This window comes from Nothoprocta perdicaria, unplaced genomic scaffold (assembly GCF_003342845.1).
Source record: "Nothoprocta perdicaria isolate Ctin4 unplaced genomic scaffold, notPer1 scaffold_176, whole genome shotgun sequence".
Lineage (NCBI taxonomy): Eukaryota > Metazoa > Chordata > Aves > Tinamiformes > Tinamidae > Nothoprocta > Nothoprocta perdicaria.
Window position 1 is genome coordinate 548,710 of NW_020454938.1, and position 21,668 is coordinate 570,377.

Here is a 21,668-nt window from a genome sequence, read left to right on the forward strand (position 1 = left end):
ACAGTTACACAACCCTGTAACAGGACTCCCCCCTCAGCACCACTCTGCAAGAACAGTTTCTTTTTCCATTTTATGTCCAAATTGGCAGCACTGATCTCTGCAGCCTTACCAAACAGATGGCACAGATAAGCTCTCAAAGCAGAGAAATCGGGGTGGACAACAAAGGAAGGCTAAAGTTCAGGAATTCTTGGATAATGAAGTGTTACATGCACAAATGCTTCCCACAGAACAGCAAAATGCCTCGTATCTTAAGACTGGGACCACATGTTGCTAGCCAACCAGACTGACCTTCAAAACTTGTCAGATGCTATAAATCTGTTTTAATTGAAATATTGAAGCCTGCTGGGTTGAACTATAGAAACTCATATAAGCACTTGACTACATAAGTCGGGCAGAAACTGTACGGGATTCAACCCAAGTCTTAGACTCTGAGAAGCCACACATCATGCCAGTTAGGTCTGTTCGTGTAACTACCTCTCAGTGAAGCGAGCAGTATGGGACTGAACAATTTTGCTTTTCAAGCAGAGAGTAAAGAGAGCTGGAAAAGATCCTATAAAATTTGCTCCACTGAACAGCAAACTCCTTTCAAACTAAGAGGGAGACTCCACTAGTTCTATTTGTCAAGGACATATTGATGTTAGGTCACAAGCAGACTCTTCTCCCCCTCAGGACAAAGTGGGAGAGAAAACAGTTGTTATCTGGAAGGGTTAAGAGCTTGGCTATACATTTTGTTAGTACATCTGCCAGAGGGTTTAACTGGAGGCTTGCTGCTGCCCAGCTGTTGGTGGGACAGTCACCTGGCCACTTTGAGCAGACCAACTAAATAAATGACCTAAAAGAGATGGTTACAGCAGCTGTCAACACCAAAGCAAGGATGATTCATTATTTAGGAGAAAAGGAGCCCCAGGGGACATGCTTCCAATTAAGGAACTGTGTTCTCTACTACATGAAGCACGTTATCCACAGCAAACAGAGCTGTTGACACYGCCTCGGAACCCAAGAGGTTTGCACCTCCCTCCTTTTTCCCTTTTTTTTAGGGCTTCCTGACATTATTTTCTTTTATTACTTCAGACCATATGAAGCAGAGATTGTTTGTTCCCATTTTCCCTGTTTATTGGAAAACAGACAGTTTGACTTAAGCCCATAATCCACTAGAACATGACTGGACAGGAATCTTGCCTTTATGCTCTGACATTCTTCGTCCTCATGTCAGCATCATGCACCATCTCTGCAACTTGCTGTTTCCACATATTCCTTAAAAAAGGACCTCCTTTAAGGCAGAAAGTGCCAACATTCTAGGTTGGGCAAATCTATACAGGGCAAAGCTAGACCAAAGCCTTTAAACATGTGGGTATATTTACGTTACAAGACAGAAGGGCTGATCCTATAGTAAGATGACATCTTGCATTAAGAAAATAGTTCTAGTTCAAGCATGATATTACTATTTTACACTAGTAACATTCAGTCTCTTGTATCTCCGAAACAGAGGCAGCGAGAGAGGGGGGCTTCTTTAGGAAAGGGTAAGTTTGGAGTGTTACAAGGCTTCAATAAGTTGGATGTTTTGCAATTTGTCCTAAGATATCTCCCCTTAATTAGCTGCAGACAAGCATGTCTGCCTACTAGGACAGCATGGGGTACAAGGAACAAAGAGGGGGTGAAAATGAGTTCTTCAAATTGCCTTCAACAACTGATTAAAGTTACCTGATGAMCTGATCTTCATGACCTTATACCATTCTACATAGCTAAACAGAACAAGCTGTTTCATTGMCTTATGCTTCTGGGACAGAAAAGATTTAAAAGTCAGGAATCCCTATGACTCCACCCATAATGATGGACAGAGGCTGCCTATGGATTTCAAATTCCCCACTGGAAAGCTGGGATCATGTAAAGCCCTATGAACAAGGCTGCATTCACTATTTCCTCCCTTCAGTGTTTACAAGCTAGTTTGAGCATTCCCTAGAGTAAGAAAAATGCTCAGCTTAAATGACTGGAGTCAGCTGAAAGGACAAGCATTCATTCTGCACCAAAACTCTGGATGAGCATCCAAAGGTCATGGGTATCCAGCATGAGTCATGTACACAGGACAGTACTGATAGATTTATTATTCCCACATGAATCAAGGTTTGCTTTTGCAGTTTGTACTTGCAGCTATCAAGCTCCCAAATACTTCAGAGCCTAGGTTCAAGTAAGAGTTGGATACAATTAAATCATTCAATTCTATTTTGGCACGTTGGTCACACCAGTGGAAGATGATCACAAAACTCCAGGAATCCTACCTGATACATGCTGCAAGTAACAARAAGTTACCAACAATAGTATTATCAGGCGTGTGTTATTTACTGTTCCTTAAGAAACCCAGAGGAATGGCATTATCTTGGCTGCAGCTGGTTTGAAAACTTGGACCCTGAGAGAAGTCTGTTCTTCAGAAGGTCAACAGCTTATCTAGGAATGCAGCAGCCTCTTGATATCAAGTTTCAGGATGATAGAAAGTAAAAGAATTTGCTTCTCTGGAAACAAGTAAAGGTATCAGGTGTAACTAAACTTTTAATTCATACACAATAAGCTTAAGCCATTTGAAGAGGTTTTCCTTTGGGACACACATTACTGACAAAGAACACAACAAGGTAGAAGTCATTTCTGCTTCACATTATAATCCAGAAATCTCAGACCCGCAGACACCATATTTTCAAGCAACATAATATTGCAAAGCAGAAGTCACACCAGTGATCATGAACACAAACAGAAAGCAGCAACTGTTCCTGCCTCAACTTTCTTGTTACCATCAGAGAACAGAGCTAAGCCAAAGCTCATCCAGGTCAGCTACATCATTTTGGTAGTTCGACCACTTTAGTCACATAAAGAGTTTTAAACTGCCCATTTTATTCCTAAAATAKATATTAGATTATGAGATAACAGAAGTTAGCCATAAATTCTAGTCTTGCTTCAAGAATTTCAGCAGGTAAACAAATCAAGCACTTAACCTATGGCAAAGACTTAGCAGCTATTCAAATAGATACTGTGATACAGATCATTTTATGCTAAAGCTGCACAGTATTTAGCTTGATAGTAATAAAACAGTATCTCAGTAGCAAAACACCACAGTAAACACTGTTCCCAGCTGATAGTAAAGTTCACTTTACCAAGCTTTCCTACTAGTTATACTAGGATTGAGTGCCATGATCCATCTGTTAGAAGCCACTTACAGCAAGACTAAAGACAGATGTGCACGTTGTTAAAACAGCATTAAACAAAACAGTGTCTCTACCTCTGGTAGAAAGGAGCTCACTAGAACTTCCAGGACCAAGTCCTAAGCACTGCAGTACAAGACTGTGGGACGGCAGAGGACAAGATACACACAATCTAGCACTTGTGGCCTTTCAGCTTGCTTTTAACACCATACAGAAAGACATGAAAAGAAAAAAAAAACCTTCCATAATAAAGATGCTWGATACCACATTGGTGGGAAAAAAAGTTAGCCAAAAATTATAAAAGTTTCTACCCTGTAAAAGCACATATCACTGAAGCTGCTTTTCTTCACTTACGTCATACTCCATGAAAAACTAGTCCTGGAGACATTTTGGACTCAACCCAGCTGACAAACCCAAGTATGCAGTTACTTCAGTGCTGATAGCTATGGCTTTAGCACAGATTGCTTTGCAATAAAGGCACCATTCCTGGCAAGGAGCTGAAAAAGATGCTCCCCTTAAACAAAACCTGCAGRCAAAAGGGCCTATATCCAGCCTCTTTTCTTCTTTAAGGTAAGGTCTAAGAAAATAAGCTCAGCAGGGAGTGACATATGGAAAATGAGGTAGACACCACGCAGGCCAGACTCTTAAAGACAAACAACCGAGTATTTAGTTTAAGGCATATTTAAACATTACCCTTTAAGATTTTATGCAAAGGGCCACTCCTGTCAAGTTTAACTTTAGCCAGCTGTTCTAACAAGCRGCCCTTCACTTACAGAGGGAGGCAGCTTCCCTTAGGCACTGAGCTTCAGTAGAAACARAACAGTATTCAAGGACATTGCAGCCCCTTCTTCAGCTTTCCTGCAAAGCCTGATATAAACCAAGACACTTCTGAAGAGACTCCCATAGAGCTCACCCCAAGGCAACAGGTTTCACTCCATGGAGAGGTTTCCTTGCTACTCTGCAAGAGCCATTGACGATTCCAGCAGCTGGAAAAGGAAGCAGGAGTAGCCAGGGAGGTGGTAGAGAGCAGTCACCAAGCTCCAGCTCAAGAGGCAGCATCTCTGTGCCACACAAGCAGGAGGGCCATGCAGTCCTGGCACAGAGACATTCCAGTACTGATAGGTGGGAGATCTAAGGCAAGATTGTTGTACTGGATATAGAAATCTTGGGTTTCTGTGGGGGGAAAAGCGCTTCAGTCTGCTCTAGAAAGAGGCCTGCAACTGAACTTAACAAAACGTTTTCCCTGTTTTGATTAGTCAGAATACCTGGCAGCTCTGACCMAACGCCAGATATTTGAGGGCCAGCCCCGTAACTTTATCTGCTCCATGTATTGCAGTAACTGAATGCTATGACTAAGTCAGGGAACAAGTGTGAGGCTGCCAGATACTTAATCTGGCAACTGACTTGTGACATTCTGCAAGTAGAGCTCAGATAACTGCTATGAAATGGCTATGTGAATTCAGGCTGTTACACTGATAGGCTCACAAACGCTACAGTTTTAGCCCTAATGTTCAGTGTTAGCTATATAACCCAATCTCACATCTTGATAGGTGATAATTCATAACACTCCATGAAAATAAGCATTTCTAGGTGTACAAATATTGTCCTAAATTTACATCAAGGAACAACGCCAACAGATGCTCATAGATTATATTTTAGTGGCCAGACAGATTATGATTTCAGAGCACGTACATCACCCAGTATATAAGACTTTAGAAAAGCAACAGCTGTACAAGCAGCTCAAAGCACACGAAAACTGTGCTATTTTTATTACCAAGCATCAACATTTTGTTCCTCAAACATCTGAAGTGGAAGTCTAGCACTAGGCTTATATTTGGGGCTTTATTTCATTTCATCTGAGATTAACACTTTCAACATCAACTCCTACATCATCTTTAATGTGCTGTTGTGCATTGGATAAAGAAGCAGGAGCCTAGAATTTGCCCAAGTCAGGACACATGCTGAAAACTGCTCCCTGCATGACAATAGGTAGCTTTTACAAATAAATCTAAAGGTATTCCAGGGGAAGTTAATACACAACAGTTATTTGATACTGAGAAACTAGATTTCATCTCAGTCAAGAAAGCTCATCTAAAAGCCAGAATTCAGCCCCAAGAGTGCAGGATAGAGTTTTTRTGCATTAGCTCAGCTCTAATGTCAGATGTGATGCAGGACACTGCACATATGCAATAGTCAACTTTAAGCAATTTTGACAGCTTATCTTGCTTTTTTAAAAAGTTATGGGAAAATAAGTGCAGTGTTTTTAACATCTCTAGCCTTCAGCAATTACGAAGTGTTCCAGTCAAAACAGCGGCTGGTTATTACAGCCTGTTGTCCTTGGGGAGAGCTTCAGAAGGCAAAACTGCTACCAATGACACAGCTGAACACACCAAAAGGACCTGAGCATCTTAAGGCTGCTTCCTTCCCTGGGGTCAGGGCTCCAATTTACAGCAAGCTGCTATTTTTCTACCTCTTAAAGTGTTCATGTGGCAAAGCTTCAAAATACTGTACTTTGTTTTATTCTGTCCAGTATAAAACACTGAGGAGTTGGTAGGAATCAAACATTTGATCATTAGGTGGAAGAAAAGACTATTAAAGAGATGGAAAACAGCTTTTCTGGTGGCTTTTCTCCTATCATCTACAGAGAAAATGACACTTAAGAGTATTCTGGTACAAGGCAGCTTACTTATCTGCATAAGTCACTGTGCAAACAAAGGATAAGAAAGATCTAGGCAGGATCTTTAACAGCATTTACTAAGAGGCTCAACAACTACTTGCTTCAGCCTTTGCAGAGCTTGCAATTGATAAGCAGGAGGCAACCCTAACCATTTCCCAGAGCCCTAAACATCAGGCTAATTAAAAATAAGGATAAATACACTTGGCAGAAAAAATTGGGAATAGRCAAAAAAAGTAGCCCGGCACAGTAAATACTGGTCGGCACTATTTTGGAGTCAAGGGACAAATGCTGCATTTCTACAGGAACAGGAGAACAGCAGCAGGAGTTCTGTACTCGCTTGGAAGATGGAAAAGGAGGCAGCTGCAGGCAGTGGGTAGGCAAGAGTGGACACAAATACCAATGGTCACGTGGACTGCTCAGCTTCCAAGCAAGCATTTCTTTAAACATCAAAACAGGATCAATTATTCTAATCTACCTGGTAAGCCAAAGAACCAAACRCACAATTGTAGAAGAAAAATAAAGATGTAAATAAACATGAACTCTAGGCAGGCAGATTTTCTTGTTCAGTATTTGATTAAATAACTGTTCTATTTTTTTTACTTAGAATTAAAAGCAGCACTAACACTGAGGTATCTRGCATGCAGTCATCTCGTGCAGCTTTATCACCCCAAGTTCTTTATCTACCATTTAGCTTTGTTCATTAAGAAGAGTTCACCATTTGTTCAATAAATCCACAGCTAAAAGTGCACAGTGGRGAAAGTAGAGAAAACTAATGTACTCAGGGAATACAGGGGCAAGTGGCAGGTCTAGCTCAACTAAAATAAACACCAAAAAACTAGGGGAGATTCAATAATTTTTACACCTCAGTCTGCTTGAAAAGTCTTTGCTCCCTCTTGATGTAAGGGAGTAAATTTATAACTTAAAGGTTGACAGGTAAACTATGAACCAGGCTTTAGACACCCTTTTAGGACATTTTTAATAGCTGCACAGTTAAGTGGCTTCAGTCATTTCTGCTCTTCCTGCCACCCCAGCTTTTCAGCATTAAGCTACTGCCAAGGGGGTGACCAGATTCTTCCCCTTTCTCCCTTGAGGATAAAGGAACTGAACAGACCAGGTCTGAAAAAAACCCAGATGCACAGAGGAATCAGCAGGAGATCTCAAACCCAGGACAGATATGACAGGAAGGACTGCTGGGATACTTATTTGGTATTCATGCTCGAGTTTGAAAAGAGCTGCTTAATCAGCTTCCTTAACACTCAGAACAATTAGGAAGTAATCAAAGCCTTGTAAGCTTTTCAGTGGCGTATGGCACAAGCTGTCTCCAGCTAATTAGTCCTGCAAACTATTCCATGCATAATTGCAAATTTTAGATACACTTGTTCCCTACTAGACATGAGAGTCACCTGGAAGCTGAGACAATTTCTTTGATTTCTTTAATGTCTATATTGAAGCATCACAGATATTTTTAAATAAGACAGCCAAGTCATACAAATCATATTAGAACAAAGTTCTCTTTCCTGCAAACACTTCAGACATCACAGCAATTATATTTTGCTCTCCAGGTAATGAGATTTGGCAATTATCTACTGACACATTTTATTCTAGCTACTTTGCTCAGTTGTGTTTGTTTCCTGTAGTCACTGAAGCTTTCAATTAGTGTTCTGCCCAAGGACCATGCTGGAAATTGCTGCTAGTTTTCAAACAAGCCTGAACTCTGACTTGATCAAGACAGAGCAGTCAGTCCAAGACTGCACACAGCACCACCACTATAGTTCTCCAAGCAGTTGTCTTCTGCARTTAGTGCTCAAATGTGTTTTAATTTTCAGACTTTTTATTCTTTTAGGTAGCTTTTCTCCCCAACTGTGTGACAATTCAAAATATGGCTCTAATACAGTAATGTCGGGACTGTGACTACTAAGAGCAGGGATGAAATTCAAGGAAACTCACAGCCCGTGCTCAAGTCAGTCCATCCAGTCTCCCAGGGCAATCTGAGATCAACATGTCTTCAAGAGCCAGTTAAGCTTCATGCTTGTCTGCTCACTGACTGAGCTGGAACATCAGCACTGAGGTGACAAGTAGCTAAGACACCAAGCTARGACTGGAACCTCCTCAAGTGTTTTTAGGGAAGCAACTGCTTTGCAGTTAATGCGCTATCCATAATTTAGATCCAATTTTAACACCCAGTTTTTGCACAGACTTATATTACCACCATACTGTTCATTCATCRGGTAGCTTTCTTTGAAATTTGCTTTAAAAGGAATAATGTTTTGTTCCTTCTAATTGTTTAGGAACATAATGGCTTAAGATTTACATTTACATAACCAAAGCACCTAACATAATACTGCTAAAAGCCTCCCATCTTCACGAGAATGACTAGCATTGTCAGCTCCATTTTTAAACTTTTGAGATCCAAAAAGAAGCTTTATTTGATAGCACTCAGAGCTTACTAGATAATGGACTTATTCAGGGCTTTCAAACACAACTTACAAGCCTCAGGTGATTGCAAGMGAAATACTGTAAGAGTCCTCTAAAAGCCACATTTAATTGAAATAAATGCTTCATACTATTAGGGAAACTAAAGGGCAGCTACACTGAATCTGGAGGACCAGGCAGCTCAAATAAGTCAGCCTTAAACTTGCTGTTACACAGGCAACCTTAAGTGCTTTTTTTCCACCTCCCTCCTCTTACAACTGGCTAGGATATCATTACTTTAAGCTAGCTGTGAAATCTATTATTGATAGAGTACATTATCACTASTCTAACAACTTAAGGCACTTAAAAATAGGTACTTGAAAACTAATAGCTACCCCCATGTCCATTAGCAATACATGAAATGTGTGCTCCCTGTGAGCCCCAATAGATTTCCTCCCTCCTGGAAGAGGGCATGGGATCAGGAACAAGTGCCAATTGCATTTCTCCCTCCCCATTTCTACAGATAGTGCTGGAGAATACAGTCCATCAATATCAGCATACAGATCCTAATCACTAGAAGCAAGCTCCTGAGGGACTGGTACAGTTTACCATGCACCCATACACAATCCTGCACAAGGCTTAATCCTATCTMATCAGGTACCTGTGACACTACCAATAAGATGACTAAATACATCGGTTTAAGTTTGGAACATCATCTTCTCAAAACAATCCTGCACCATTCATCGCATCTGCGCCCAGGTTTAAGGAACACACTAGGCAGAAAGATCCGGAGCTCTTCTCCCCAACAAGGCAACAGGCTGGAGGCACTACTCACTCTTTGGTCAGAAGTGGGCAGGATTTCAGCAGGAAGCGGGAGAGAGCAGAGTCCTGGTAGAYGAGCTCCGGAGGGGCAGTCGGGCTCTTCAAGTTCAGGCAGCGAACAATAACATACAGAACAGCAGCAACTGCAGCCAGCTTCACCCCATCAAACACTGCTGGCAGCTCAGGCGTTTCCGACAGGGCTGTCATCTTGAACCTGAAGATTAAAAACATAGAGCCTTTTGCAATAGGCTGAGCATGGATGTCAATCACCAGGTTAAACAAAAGTGATGCTAACCACATTAAGCTGTCTGTTAACAGAACTCATATCATCAGATACCAGTTAACTTTAAAGCAGTATAAAATACACTCCCTTTTAAAGACCTGTCACAAAATATAAAGACTGGATTACCAGTTGTACAGAGTTATTTCTAACCAGCACAGAACTAAAATTGCAGCAGTGCCTCGGGTATCAAATCCTACAGCTGCAGACCAGTCACTCTTTGCCAGGATCCTCAAGTGTCTAAAACATAAGATGAGTGAAAAGTTAGGCTATCAGGCAACATTAGCAGCTTTAGATGTACTTCTTCACAGATGTACAAGCCAAGCTTCAAAGGGGAAAMCAATTACTGTATTATTTCCTTAGTAGGACTTCCATAATTCAGTGAGAATATCCATACTAACTTCTGTAGTTACTACAAGGCAGTCRCTGGTATATTTTAATTAAAAATCATTCCGTAGCTAAAGAACTAATATTAAAATCCAACCCTTTGAGGGCTTCAGAGTAAAGGAGGAGAAAAAAAATCACACAAAACTGAAACATCCTTCCACTTTGAAAGCAATTTCATGAACTGACGCAGCTTCTTTTGAACTAACAGATGGTTCAAGTAACTGGCTACTATTATCCCAGAGATGATTTATCTCTAATGAAGGGCCAGGTTTTCCCCTTCATGTTAGCAGTTCAACCACCTGAGTAGCCTGAATTAGACAGTCATGGACAAAGTCTCACCAGTGTCACTTTCTTCAAGCTCGAAGCAACTGGAAAGCCTCCGTAGATGCAACTTCTGCTGCCTGGCTCCACCTGTAAGCCAAGGAACCCTAGGGGTGGGAGAAGAGAGAGAAATCAATTAATATTGATAAAGCTGTATCGCTATCGGAAGACACAGATTTATGCAGAGGTCCTATCACAGATATCTTGATTCATGCATCCAGTCAGAGCTACTTCCACATTTTCATATACTTGCATCACAAACCTCTTGCTTCCTGATGAGGTCAGGTGCTTTCACCACACTAGTCCTCAGAGGCAGCAGGCAGATCTCATCACAACAAGAGTGACACAGAAAGCGGTTCCAGGAAGCGGTGCAACTGCAGAGGCAGCGGCTGCAGGCTGCCCGAGCAGGGCTCTGGACCCCACGGACACACGGKCAGCATCTTAGCAAGCTATTAAACCCATCCCCAGTTACAAGAGGCAGACCGAGTCTCTTAGCACCTGAGAGAAGAGGTGATGGGCTACTGCTCTCCCAACTGTGAGATATCTAAGCTGTTGCTGCAGTGCTAAATCAGACTGAAAGAAGTTTCCTGTTACTTTCACATAGGAGAAGGAAGTGTCACTTTTACAGGCAGAAACCAAGCAGAGACTGTTTACAAGGTTCTACCCTTACATCAAGAAGGTGTAACATATCACACGTCAGGATGACAGCCACCAGGAGGCTCAGATACAGTCACTTAACTAGTACTTGTGCACATRTTCTAAGGCTCATTACAAAAATTTGATAGTGCCAATGAAAGGGATAGAGCTTGAAGGCGGCAACTAAAATGTAAGATGTTYACAATTAGCATTTCTGATCCCCTTCAGGCACCGTAAATAAAACTGGAATCAGAGCTTGCARGGAAGAAACTTCAGAGCTTTCTGCTCCTCTGAGGCTACTTTCTCCAACTCGGGAAATAAGTCAGAGAGGCCACGCAAAAGCCTTAGTCTTCTGCCAAGGATGAGGAAGCCTCTGAGGTCCCGCCTGTTCTCAGTTACCCCAAAACCTGTTAGAAAACAAGAAAACAAGCCTGACACCACATATTGATTAACAGCATCTTGGAAGGCAAGACACTGGTGTCACCACAACTCTCGGTATTGTGGAACAGAAGTGAAGAAAGCAGAGACATTTCACCCTGGAGAATTATAAAGCTTATTTGCCAATTCTGAGCTTCACAGGAAAAAAAGAGTGAGGCTAGAGAACATATACTTATAATTCTAATCAAAGGATCAACTTAGACCAGAATCCTAATAATATATTATTCTACTATAACGTTATTTCATTTTCACACTTAGAACTGCTTTACCAACATTGCAACTAACTGAATAGAAGCCAAGGGCAAACCATAAAGCTGGACTTCTTCAGGGAAGGTGCCAGCAGAAGAGTACATTAAGTTCCCGAACAGCCAGTGACTAAGGGACAATCAGGTGCTTTCCCAGCTAAAATTATCATCTTTCCATTGCTGTTTAATTTAGAAACATAACAAGTAACATTCATAGCAGTATCTGCAAGACCTTCATCACCTATTTTAAGTTGCTTCCTGTTCCATAGCTCTCATTATTGATCAAAGTATTAAAAATAAAACAAGGCATGACCAGTTATTAACATTTTCTCTTAGCAAGACAATATAAATGATTCTAAGTTTTGCCTCTGAGTCGCCCCCCACTAGTCTTCCTATTACAAGCACCACACCTTGTGTCTCTTCTATACCCATATTTCGCCCATTTCCAGAGGTGGAACAAATCCACACTGGCCTGGAGCCTTTTTCCTTAGAGAAAAATCAAGCAGAATTATACTTTTGGCACTTAAACCAGCATTTTTCTTTTTCTGGAGTCAGTCAAGTGAATGTTTTAGAAATTCTTAAATCCAGGTACATCTCACACGTGCTAAAGGTTTGTGCATTTGTCAACAGTTTTACCTAAAGCTTTGGAACTACCTCTGTACATGAATGTGAAGGTGGCCCTGCTGCACTTACCTATCTGCTTGTCAAGAATTTGTGGTGATTAATAAAGCAGCAGATCTGCTAAATCTGTAAGAACTGTGCCCCAGACGTCCAGCTGCGACACTCCATGTACTTCCTGCAATGGCTGCCTGACATTTCCGAGCACTTAGGCAGAATTCTTTCAGCCACAACAGATTTGCAGCAGCTGAGCCAGAGCGCTGAGCTCTGAAAATTTTAAGGTTTAACATACTAAAATGGATTGGAGAGCTCTGCCTCTAATCACTCAGGACAAATGCCTCCCCTTTTTCAAGCATGGATGAGGTCACCTTCCTACTCCGTTTTGCTAAATCCTTTTTGCATTGACCCAATAAACTTCAAGATTTACCCCAAAAAAAAAGGACAGAACTACAGTGTTCAGCTAGTCAAATTTTTATCTAGAATCTCCTTTAAGTGGGTCAGTATTAATACGAACAAGCACTGATTCACTTTTAGCAAGCTGGATGAAGGTAGCAACAGATGTTTCAGCAGACTTAGTGCTATTCATGATTGAGGGCTAACTTCAAAATTAACCCACAAAACAAGTGCCARATTTAGGAAATCTTTTCATTCCTTTCATCTCAACATAGAGAGAGTGAATTCCTCAAATAATCCTTCTGATACAAATGTATATCCTAGTGAAGGCCTTTTAAAAACCTAGTGTATATTAAGTGGAGACATTACTGAAGCCTGAAACTTGCACAGAGTTGCAGGTGTCCTGGGGAGAAAAGGCCCTTTGAGGGACAGAGGTCACCCTCATTGCTCCATGGGCCACGCACAGGATTTGGGAGCTCCACAGCTTTACCTTATGTAGGGTAAAGTGCATGTACTGTAGCGCCAGGAGCAAAGATATTAAACAAAGTCCCTCCCTCCCAAGTCTCCTAGTCCTTTGGAAATGCTTTGGACTAAAATGAAGTTGCAGTTCTGATACAGAAACTCTCAGAGACAAGAGTAAGAGCAGCCTCATTAAGGGGGTGAGGGTGCTCTGCTAATTCTCTACTTAAATGTATATATTCATCTATATTCACTGAAAAAATGAAGGAAGTCCATTTCCAAGAAGGGCAGTTTCATGCAAAAGTCTTCTGGGTACCATCTAACCAGAGCTAATGCTCAAGCTTGCCAGTGATTTCAGAGTTCAGCTAGAACACAAAAACCTGAAGCACTTAAATCTCATTTCCTATCCATTTACAGCTTCCAACAAGCATCATAAAACCCTCTCTTCTTCCACTAAGTAAGAGGAGCACAAGGCTGTTTCTAGACAGACTATGCAGACAGACTTTGTTAGTTAACTTACTACTTTGGACTGATTTAGTTTACCTGCACAGGGAAGAAAACTCTGAAAGCAAACCTGCTAAAAAGAAGGAAGCAAAAACCCAAACTATTCTAAGGTGTAAACAGACAAAATTCAATCCAAAATTAAGGTACTTGGGGGGTAGGGAGGGTGGGTTAAATGAAGTAACAGCAAAAGGTTTAGAGACCATCCAAATGATGATACATTTAGGGAAAGTTACCCACTGGAAAAGACCCAAAAGCAACTTGTCTTTGCAGGACAGGCTGCCAGGGTAAGATTTAGTGGCTTGTGCAAAGTACCAAGGACAGTCTGAGGCCACATGACCAAAAGAATACAAAAGGAATAAGAAAAACTGCAGCTTTATTGGACTGTCTGGTATTTATAAGGACTGGTATCTTGTCCTGTGCCAGCACTTCACATAAAGGCTTTTCATTTTTTTTTTACTGAGAAGTGTTAAGCCTAAACTACTACTTTAACTACCAAGCTCCCCAACGAATCACATTGATAGAAGTATTTTAGGACTATGCCACTACTAGCTCCCTAGTTGTTGGCACAGAAAGCTTCATCTGGAAACCTTCAAGTAAGTATAATCCTCTTCAGAGTCATCAAGAGTCTGGCAGAGTCCACTAGAGTTTCATCATCCGTTATTTGATCATTTTTATCCCCAAATAACAGGACACAGTGACATGTCTTATCACGAGAATGATAAAACATTATTTGGCCAGCACACAGAACTCGCTGGTTGAAGCCCTTCTCTGCCCAGTGCCAAAGGCAGCAGCCCGGCCAGGAGGTGCCTGGCTGGCAAACAGCAGATACTGTTTACACCACATTCCAACAAGGATTTCTTGGCTAAAGCCTGCACTGAAATTCGACCTTTTCACAGATACAATCCTTGGCTCTTGTACTAAGTTTAGAGGTACTGCGAGGCCACAGGGACAAAGTTCGTAACACGAAGGCACCTGTTGAGGCACCTCTGACACAGAGACCACGGCTTTTCCTTTGCAGCAGCTCTGAGGAGTCTGACACTTTCAGAGCAGATGCCAAAGATTGGGGAGGTCTGGGTGCACATTCCAAGGCATTTTGCTTGAGGAAAGCTCCTGAAGATAATTCTATAGTTAACACAGCCAAACACACTTCTGTTCTTCCACCTTCTAAGGAAGAAGAATTCAAAATCAAAAAAGTCCAGAAATTCTCACTTCCAGCTACCAGGACCTGCTTTTGTTTCTACACAGGATCATTTTAACTGATGGTCCTAATGCATGCAGGTAGTTTCCACATCTTACCTTACCAGAAAGGCAATACATATCCAGAAGTCTACATAGCAGCCTAGTTGGTTCCTGTTCACCAAAGACAGGTTAGAAGCACAGCATTAACTTATCAAGCACATCTGATGCACAAGATTAAGCTCAGACAAGACCATTAAGGCTCTGATTACTCCACAGAAATCAATTAAGTGCATCTTATCTCAAAGAAAAGGCTCATGTTATTTAAGCAAACCATTCATTGCTCACTGCAGGGATGTACCACTTTGCAACACCGTAACAGCTCCCTACTTCATAGAGGTCTTCTGCTTTCTAAAGAAAAAGAACAAATTAAGGTATTTGTCAGGAGGGAGGAGGGAAATAGCAACTAAAACCTTTTCAATGTCTYAGAGCATAAGCTGCGACTTACCTATACCAGCCTTCTGTGGGCAGGTAGTATGAAGCTCAAGGGAAAGAGCTGAAGGAAGAAGCTCAAGGGCAGCAGGCAGTGCGTGCTCTGCACTGCAGGCTGAGCACCACTGTGCTAGAGCTGCGGGCAGAATGCTGTCAGCATTGAGCCACMAACAGCTACTAAAGAAGCTACTATGGACTGAAAAATAAGTCTGCTCTGTTCCTTCATTGTATTTTGAAGTGTGAACTATCCAAGACTGTTCTCAGACTCTAACCATTCTTCCCTCCCACTGCCACAGAGCTCAGATGTACTTTCCAGAAGAGCACCAGCAGCCTGGAGTCCGAGCACATCACAGCTGTTCTTTGGTCAGCTGCATGGCTCTCTGCTGAGTAAATGGGGCATGTGCTCCATGCCAGGCTATCTACACCACACAGGAACAGATACATCTTTCAAAGCACCAGCTAGGACAGCAAGCAATGCTCAGAGCAAGCAATGCTAAATCAAGCTAGTCAAAAACACCTGTACATTATTAAATGACTGCACCTCACTCTGAAGTCTTTGAACCTCCTGCTCAAGATGTTCCTGGCCACGGAGCTGCAGAAAGATTTGCAGAGTCACTCGGCTGCCCAGGATAAGCAATAGTTCAGTTCGTATCTTCACATTCAGGGCTGAGCAACTGCACTTCAGGACAAAAATAAGCCAGATACAAAGCCAGGGCATGACCAACACATATCTATACCTAATAAAGAATAAGCAAGTTTTACAGAACAATCATTAAAATGAGTCAAGAGTTTTTGATGGCAGCAACCATCAGCACATTTCATTCAAAGAGTGATTCTCTTCCTTCCAACTGAGGGAGAGAATCTGAAAGGCAGTTTAAGGATAGTAGCCATATGTTTTTTAAAAAAATCCCTTACCCATTACAAGCATATTCACTTTACATAGCACTGGCCTGGTGTAATATATGAATATGCAAATGTAATGAATATAAACTTCATTTTGTACAAACTTTTCCCATTAATGTATCCTTAATCAGCATTTCACAGGGAGGGTGTTTTGGCAAAGGAAAGTCAGACCTGAACACTCTCAAATCATTCTGCATCCTGCATCTTGAAGTGAAGCAGATGTAAGAAAATTAGAACCTAGGAGATAATTAGGATTAACTGTTAAAAAGCAAACATCTCACTGGCAGCCAGCCCTTCCCTGGCTGATCCTTTTCTGTAGGGAGCTCCTGTTGTGCTGCTGGAGTCCTCAACACCGCAGACAGGGCTGAAACTCAGCTCTAATAGCAAATATTTGAGCAACTAGTAGATAAGAAATTTCAGAAGACTCTGGTATTTATAAGAGCTCAGTCCATACYGATAGTCCATAATTGCTATTTATTRTTGTCAAACTGACCCTATGGTAACAAGAAACTCCAGTGTTCCTCAACAGTAAAGTTAACCTCCCAGGTTTAGTCAACTCTTCTCCCTGCTGACTTGGATACTGATAAAAAGCAAACTTTGGTACCCTGAGAGCTATGACATTTCCTGCCACAGCCGCTATCACTAAGCAAGCACAAACACAACAGATGTTCCAAGCACCAGGACAGTGCAGAACTGCTTGGCAAAGCATTTTTAATTGCTGCTGTCTGATGCTGGCAAAATAAGGCTAGCAGTCAGAGATAATCTTTTTATCAAGACAAGTGATACAGCTGGAGAAAAGACCAGCCTCTGGGCTCAAAAGCTTTCCTGGATGAGAAAGAGGCGAGCAGAGCTGCCTGGCTAGGTCAGCATCATTGCCACCCACGTATGTTGGTAAGTGGGACTTTTGTCTTTTCTGTAGGACAGACTGTCCTGCACATTGAAATTAAATCAGTTGCCTGGTGCTCAGTTTGGTCAACTGTTTTTCRTTAGATTTTTAGCCCTCAACCAAAAACAGCCCTTGAAGAGCAAGCAGTTGCACTGGAGCTCATCATATAGAGGAGTTCACATAGAAATAGTTACCACACAACGCACATTAAGAACAGCTAGCTAGAGCTACACTAACACCCCATGAAAGAAGTCCTCAAGACAAACCGGAAACTAGAGATGAAGATTCCAGCACTAGCAGAACTCAGAAGACTTGGACTTTTGTTGGCAGGTCTATAACACTAGTTCCAGAGCACCTGAAGCCACCAGTCATTTCGAATGTAACAATTAAGACAGCCAATTTTCTTTTTACATGGTAAAGTACATTATTGCCCACTGAGCTGTTTGCAATATTCCAGGGGCAATGTCAGTCTGAAGYTGTTGCAAAGAAGAGGACAAGGGAGGCAAAGCATAGTATTAAATGATAAATTGCTTCAGTCATAGGAAGACATAGGCACCAGAGCTTTCAGCAATGCCAGCTAAGCTAAGAACCTGGTTTCTAYGTGCTATTTTTATCTGTTTTGTTCAACTGCCCCTTCCACACCCAACTAGTCACCCTATGACACCRGCTTCCATGGTGCTTGATGTACTTGTTAAAGTCCAAGTGAGCAAGCTCTGCTGGGCTTCCAAGAACCAGTCCACCCCATTCAACACGCGGCCAGAGCAAAGATCRCAGCACACAGGCCCCTCCAGAGACTTGGCCAAACTCAGCAGGGTTTAACGATTTAATCCAAGTTCTGGAACTGCCAAAGCTGGGAGAGTGAGGTAGGGATGAAGAGGCAGGAGATGGAGATGAAGAAAGGGGAGCAATGGGACAACATGAATCCAGCAGCACTCAGAACASTTCCAGTATCAGGGACGTTAATGCTATGGAAGGTTTGAATCACTGCTCCACTGTATCAAACTGCAACCAGAAGAGCTGGAACTTWGGAGATCTGGATAACCTCTCAACATGAGTTGTCCTTGACAGGCATGTTATTGTCATCTTTTCTTCCTTATTATACTAGGATATTAACCATTCTAGTGCATTAATCTCTGGGTTCCCCCTCCCTAGGACAAACCTGAAAATAGTAGCTTAGGCTTTTAGCGTTTCAAAAAGCTGCTTTATTTACCAAATAGATAATATAGCTCTTAGAAGAGGAAGGGGAACAAATCAGTCTAACTCCTCAAAAAGCAGTTTTGCAGGATGGAGGGTAATGCCCCTGACCTCCAGGTCTCTGAAGCGCAGGGGAAAAATCTATTTCACCCCTAGAAGAGACAATCTTAGGGCTGCCTCACCCTCTACCAAGCTCATTCTCTCAATGACACTGAAGGGCTATCAATGTAATAAAGCTAAAATACAAATACTTAAGTATGAAGCAGGAGACCAGAGACCATAAATTTACCTGCAGTCCTTCAATACCCTTCCTGTTTTTACCCTTGTCTTTGAGACCAAAATAAATGATGAATGAAATAATAAAAGCGCCTGTATATCCAGTGATCCAAGAAGGGACAGGATTAGTTATTCAAGCACCTCTTATAATAAAAGAGCTAAATAAGCATTTAGAAAAGAAGCTGTAATATGGGAATGAAGAGCAGAATAGGCAAATACTACCCCACACAGGCAAAGGAAGCAGGCATTATAAAATAAGGTCTGATTAGATATTAATAACTTAAATGACTGAACTATAAACCCCATGCCATGAGGGATTAAAGAATGTGTCAGCATAAGCAGCATTATTAATATCACTTGGCAAACTGACCACTGATAAACAAGGTATGAACACAGGGTACCAGTTAAGTGCCTGCAGCTTATTAATAAGTTATTCCAGAAGGACATACCAGTAACCGGGATGCGGAGCTGCAAGGGACAGGGAGGAATCCCAGTACTTACCACACTGGTGACAACAGCACAGCAACAATAAGAGGAAGTTACAACCGCCCKGAGGCCGGCCAGGGGAGAAGGCAGCCGCAGAACGGGGAGCAGCGGGGCCTCGCGGGCCCTTTGGAGCGAGGGCACCAGCGAGGGGCTTCCCCAGCCGCCAGGGCGGCTCACGCCAGCGCTGCCCTGGAAGGAACCGGGGGGATGCACCAGCTGGGCGGGCAGAGCCCGGGCCTCAGGAGGGAGCCTGGGGAGGCGCCGAGCGCAGGGCCGCTACACAGCACGGCCAGGGCCTAGGGAACCGCGCTCATGGGGAGCGCGGACAGCCGCGGCCCGCACCCCGGCCCTCGCGCGGGGGGCAGCCCCGGGCCCTGCGAGCCCCGCGAGCAGCGGGGGCAGCGCCGCCCGCCCGCGGGCCCTCGGGCCGGGCACAGCGCGGAGCCCCCACGGGGGAGGCGGCCCCGCTGCGGATCCCCCCGCTCCCCCGGCGCGAGGCCCCGCGCGGGGCTGTTGCGGCTCCCGCCTCACCTGCCGCCCGGCCCGCGGCCGCSCGCGCCGCCGCCCGCCGCTCCCAGCCGTCTGCGGGCCGCCCCGCCGCCGCGGACCCCTTAGCAACCGCCCTCGCCGCCGATTGGCCGCGCGCGCACGCCACTCGTGCCCGAGCCGCGGGATCATTGGTCAGAAGGCGGGCCGGGGGCGGGAGCGCGCAGAAGCCGGGCGGCTCGGTTTCCATTGGTCGTTTGTGACGCAGAGGGGCGGGCTCCTTCGGCTCCATTGGCTCAATCGCCTTTCAGTCAGGCGGCGGGCGGTGATTGGCGTCTGTGGGCGGGGCGGGCGGCGCGTGTGGGAGTCGCGGCTGCTGCCGCCATGACAGAGAGCGCAGGGTGTGGGGGGCGGCCCGCGAGGGAGGCGGGAGCCCGGCACGGAGACCCCGGGGGACCCGGGGCCGGCGTGACACTGCCCGGGTCACAGCTCCCCGGTGCGCATCACCTGCCCCGCCTCACTGTGGGGCACAGTGGCGATGGGAAACACACGGGGGGAGCTTGAGGGACCGTCAAAATGGTTGCTCGCAAGTGGCGGTGCCGAGAGCCTCGCGATGGGGCCTGCTTGTCAGGAATAGGACCGGCTCCAAACCCCGAGCAAGGCGCTGAGGGGCCCGTCCGGCACCTGGCACTGGGTGGGTTGCGTGAGCAGGACTGCAGCCTGCGCTCCCCATGAACAGACCTGGCGGGTCTGCAGGCACTGGAGGAAAGCAAATAAACACCATATTTAAAAAAAAAAAAAAAAAAAAAGTCTGCAACGTGATGTTTACACACTTGCTTTTCTGGTAGCGTCCCAAAAGCGCCACGTGCTGTATCCCTAGTATCATCAGCCGTTTCTAGCTACACTAATGGTCACTTTATATAAGTGGATGGAAAAATCCTTTCCCTGATTGCAGACATTTTGTTGCCTCTTGTTTACCGGGAGCTGGAGCTTCCTACGTAGAGAAAGCTCTGGAGGAGCAAGTCACATTTTCCAGGCGGTTGTRTATCCACAGGGATGACTAAGCCCCTCGCCTGAGTCACCGGGGAAGCGCTGGGGAAGGATGGGGATCACTAAAGTGGCCATGGCAGAGCCGACCCGCGCTCCGGGGCTGCTCCTGTTCCTGCCGTCACGCTGTGTGTGGGAGCCCGAGCGCTTGGTCAGCCCAAAGGGCCGGGGCTCGTGGTGGTCATTGAGCCCTCTGGTCAGCCTGCTGGCTTGGGGTCCGCTGCGTCTCAGTGCTGCTGGGCTGTGCTGGTGATCAAGGCACATGATAGGTACCTGCAGGGTTGTTATTTGCCCTTCCGCTATTAGCCTCTTATCAAAGTGCTTAATGGACGTGTTTTAATGTGATTACAGGCAATTGCAGGCGAGTTGGTTCTAGTTGCAACGTGGTTGCTCATCCCAGACGCAGGCAAACTGCAGGAAAGCTCAATGAAACAGCCCTGAACCTCTAGGCAAGTTCTGTGCATTAAATCTTGAGGCTGGTGATTACTGTGGCCCGAAGGAAGCTCCGCTGTTTAGGAGGGTGCTGGCTTCACGACTGACCCAAACCAACCAAAACACTTTAGTGGCATCCGTCTTGCCCCAGAGGAAAACATAAAACCTGTGGCAGCTTTTTGTAGTGGGGTACACAGCTATTTCAGYGAGGAGATGTGAGGAGTAGAATAAAACTGAATAGGCAGCAGTCTCAGTTTCTAGGTGCCTGTGTTAAAACTACGAGCTGTGAAGATGACAGCATGAGGAGGGGAAGGGGTGGAAAAAGGGCTGCATCTCCAAAAGGGAAGGAACTTTGTGAAAGTCAGTGGGAATTTTGCTCCTGATTTCAGAGAGTTTTGCCCTGATTTCAGAGAGTTTTGCTCTGATTTCAGAGAGCAGCGGCAGGGGTTCAGCTGCAGCTCCCGGTGCGGGAGCGGAGGGGCAGTGCGTGTGAGCACAGACCAGGCTGCGGGCGATAAAACAGCCCCTCGCTTGGGGCTCGTGGAGGAGGCTCCCTCCCCGGAGCGTGCGCGGAGCTGACGTTCCTGGAGCCAACCCCATGGTGGTGACGGTGACGCCGATGATGATGATGATGAGCACGACACGACTTGTGCGTGTTGGGAGCAGTGGTGTGTGCAGGAGGTGGAGAGCTCTGGCCGGGTGCCAGGGTGAGTCGGTACCGCTCACAGCAGACAGCTCACGCTCAGGAAATGCCTTCTGAGCAGGAGCCCAAATCATCCCCTGAACGAAAGGTGCTGGGAAGAGCCGGGTTTCATTTCCAGCCCGCTCACCAGCTAGGGAGGATTTGGCGCCTCCAGCCCAGCAGCAACTGGTGTTCCTGCACAGAAGAAGGGATCCAGAAACGCGCTGG

At 44.5% G+C, this 21,668-nt stretch overlaps 1 protein-coding gene across 3 annotated transcripts in view; it reads right to left on the minus strand.

The window, feature by feature from the left end:
- ABHD2 (abhydrolase domain containing 2) overlaps positions 1 to 18,858 on the minus strand; it is a 35,770-nt gene extending 16,912 nt beyond the window's left edge. Inside the window, exons 1-4 of one of the 3 annotated variants that reach the window (XM_026036298.1) lie at positions 18,809 to 18,858; positions 10,106 to 10,194; positions 9,509 to 9,619; positions 9,113 to 9,313 (exon numbers count right to left, since the gene is read on the minus strand). In XM_026036298.1, coding sequence (XP_025892083.1) covers positions 9,113 to 9,306 — 194 coding nt within the window. In that variant the 5' untranslated portion in view covers positions 9,307 to 9,313; positions 9,509 to 9,619; positions 10,106 to 10,194; positions 18,809 to 18,858. The remainder of the gene's footprint in view (positions 1 to 9,112; positions 9,314 to 9,508; positions 9,620 to 10,105; positions 10,195 to 18,808) is intronic. The other 2 variants (XM_026036296.1, XM_026036299.1) reach the window with 2 other exon arrangements.
- Between the last annotated feature and the right edge of the window lie 2,810 nt (positions 18,859 to 21,668).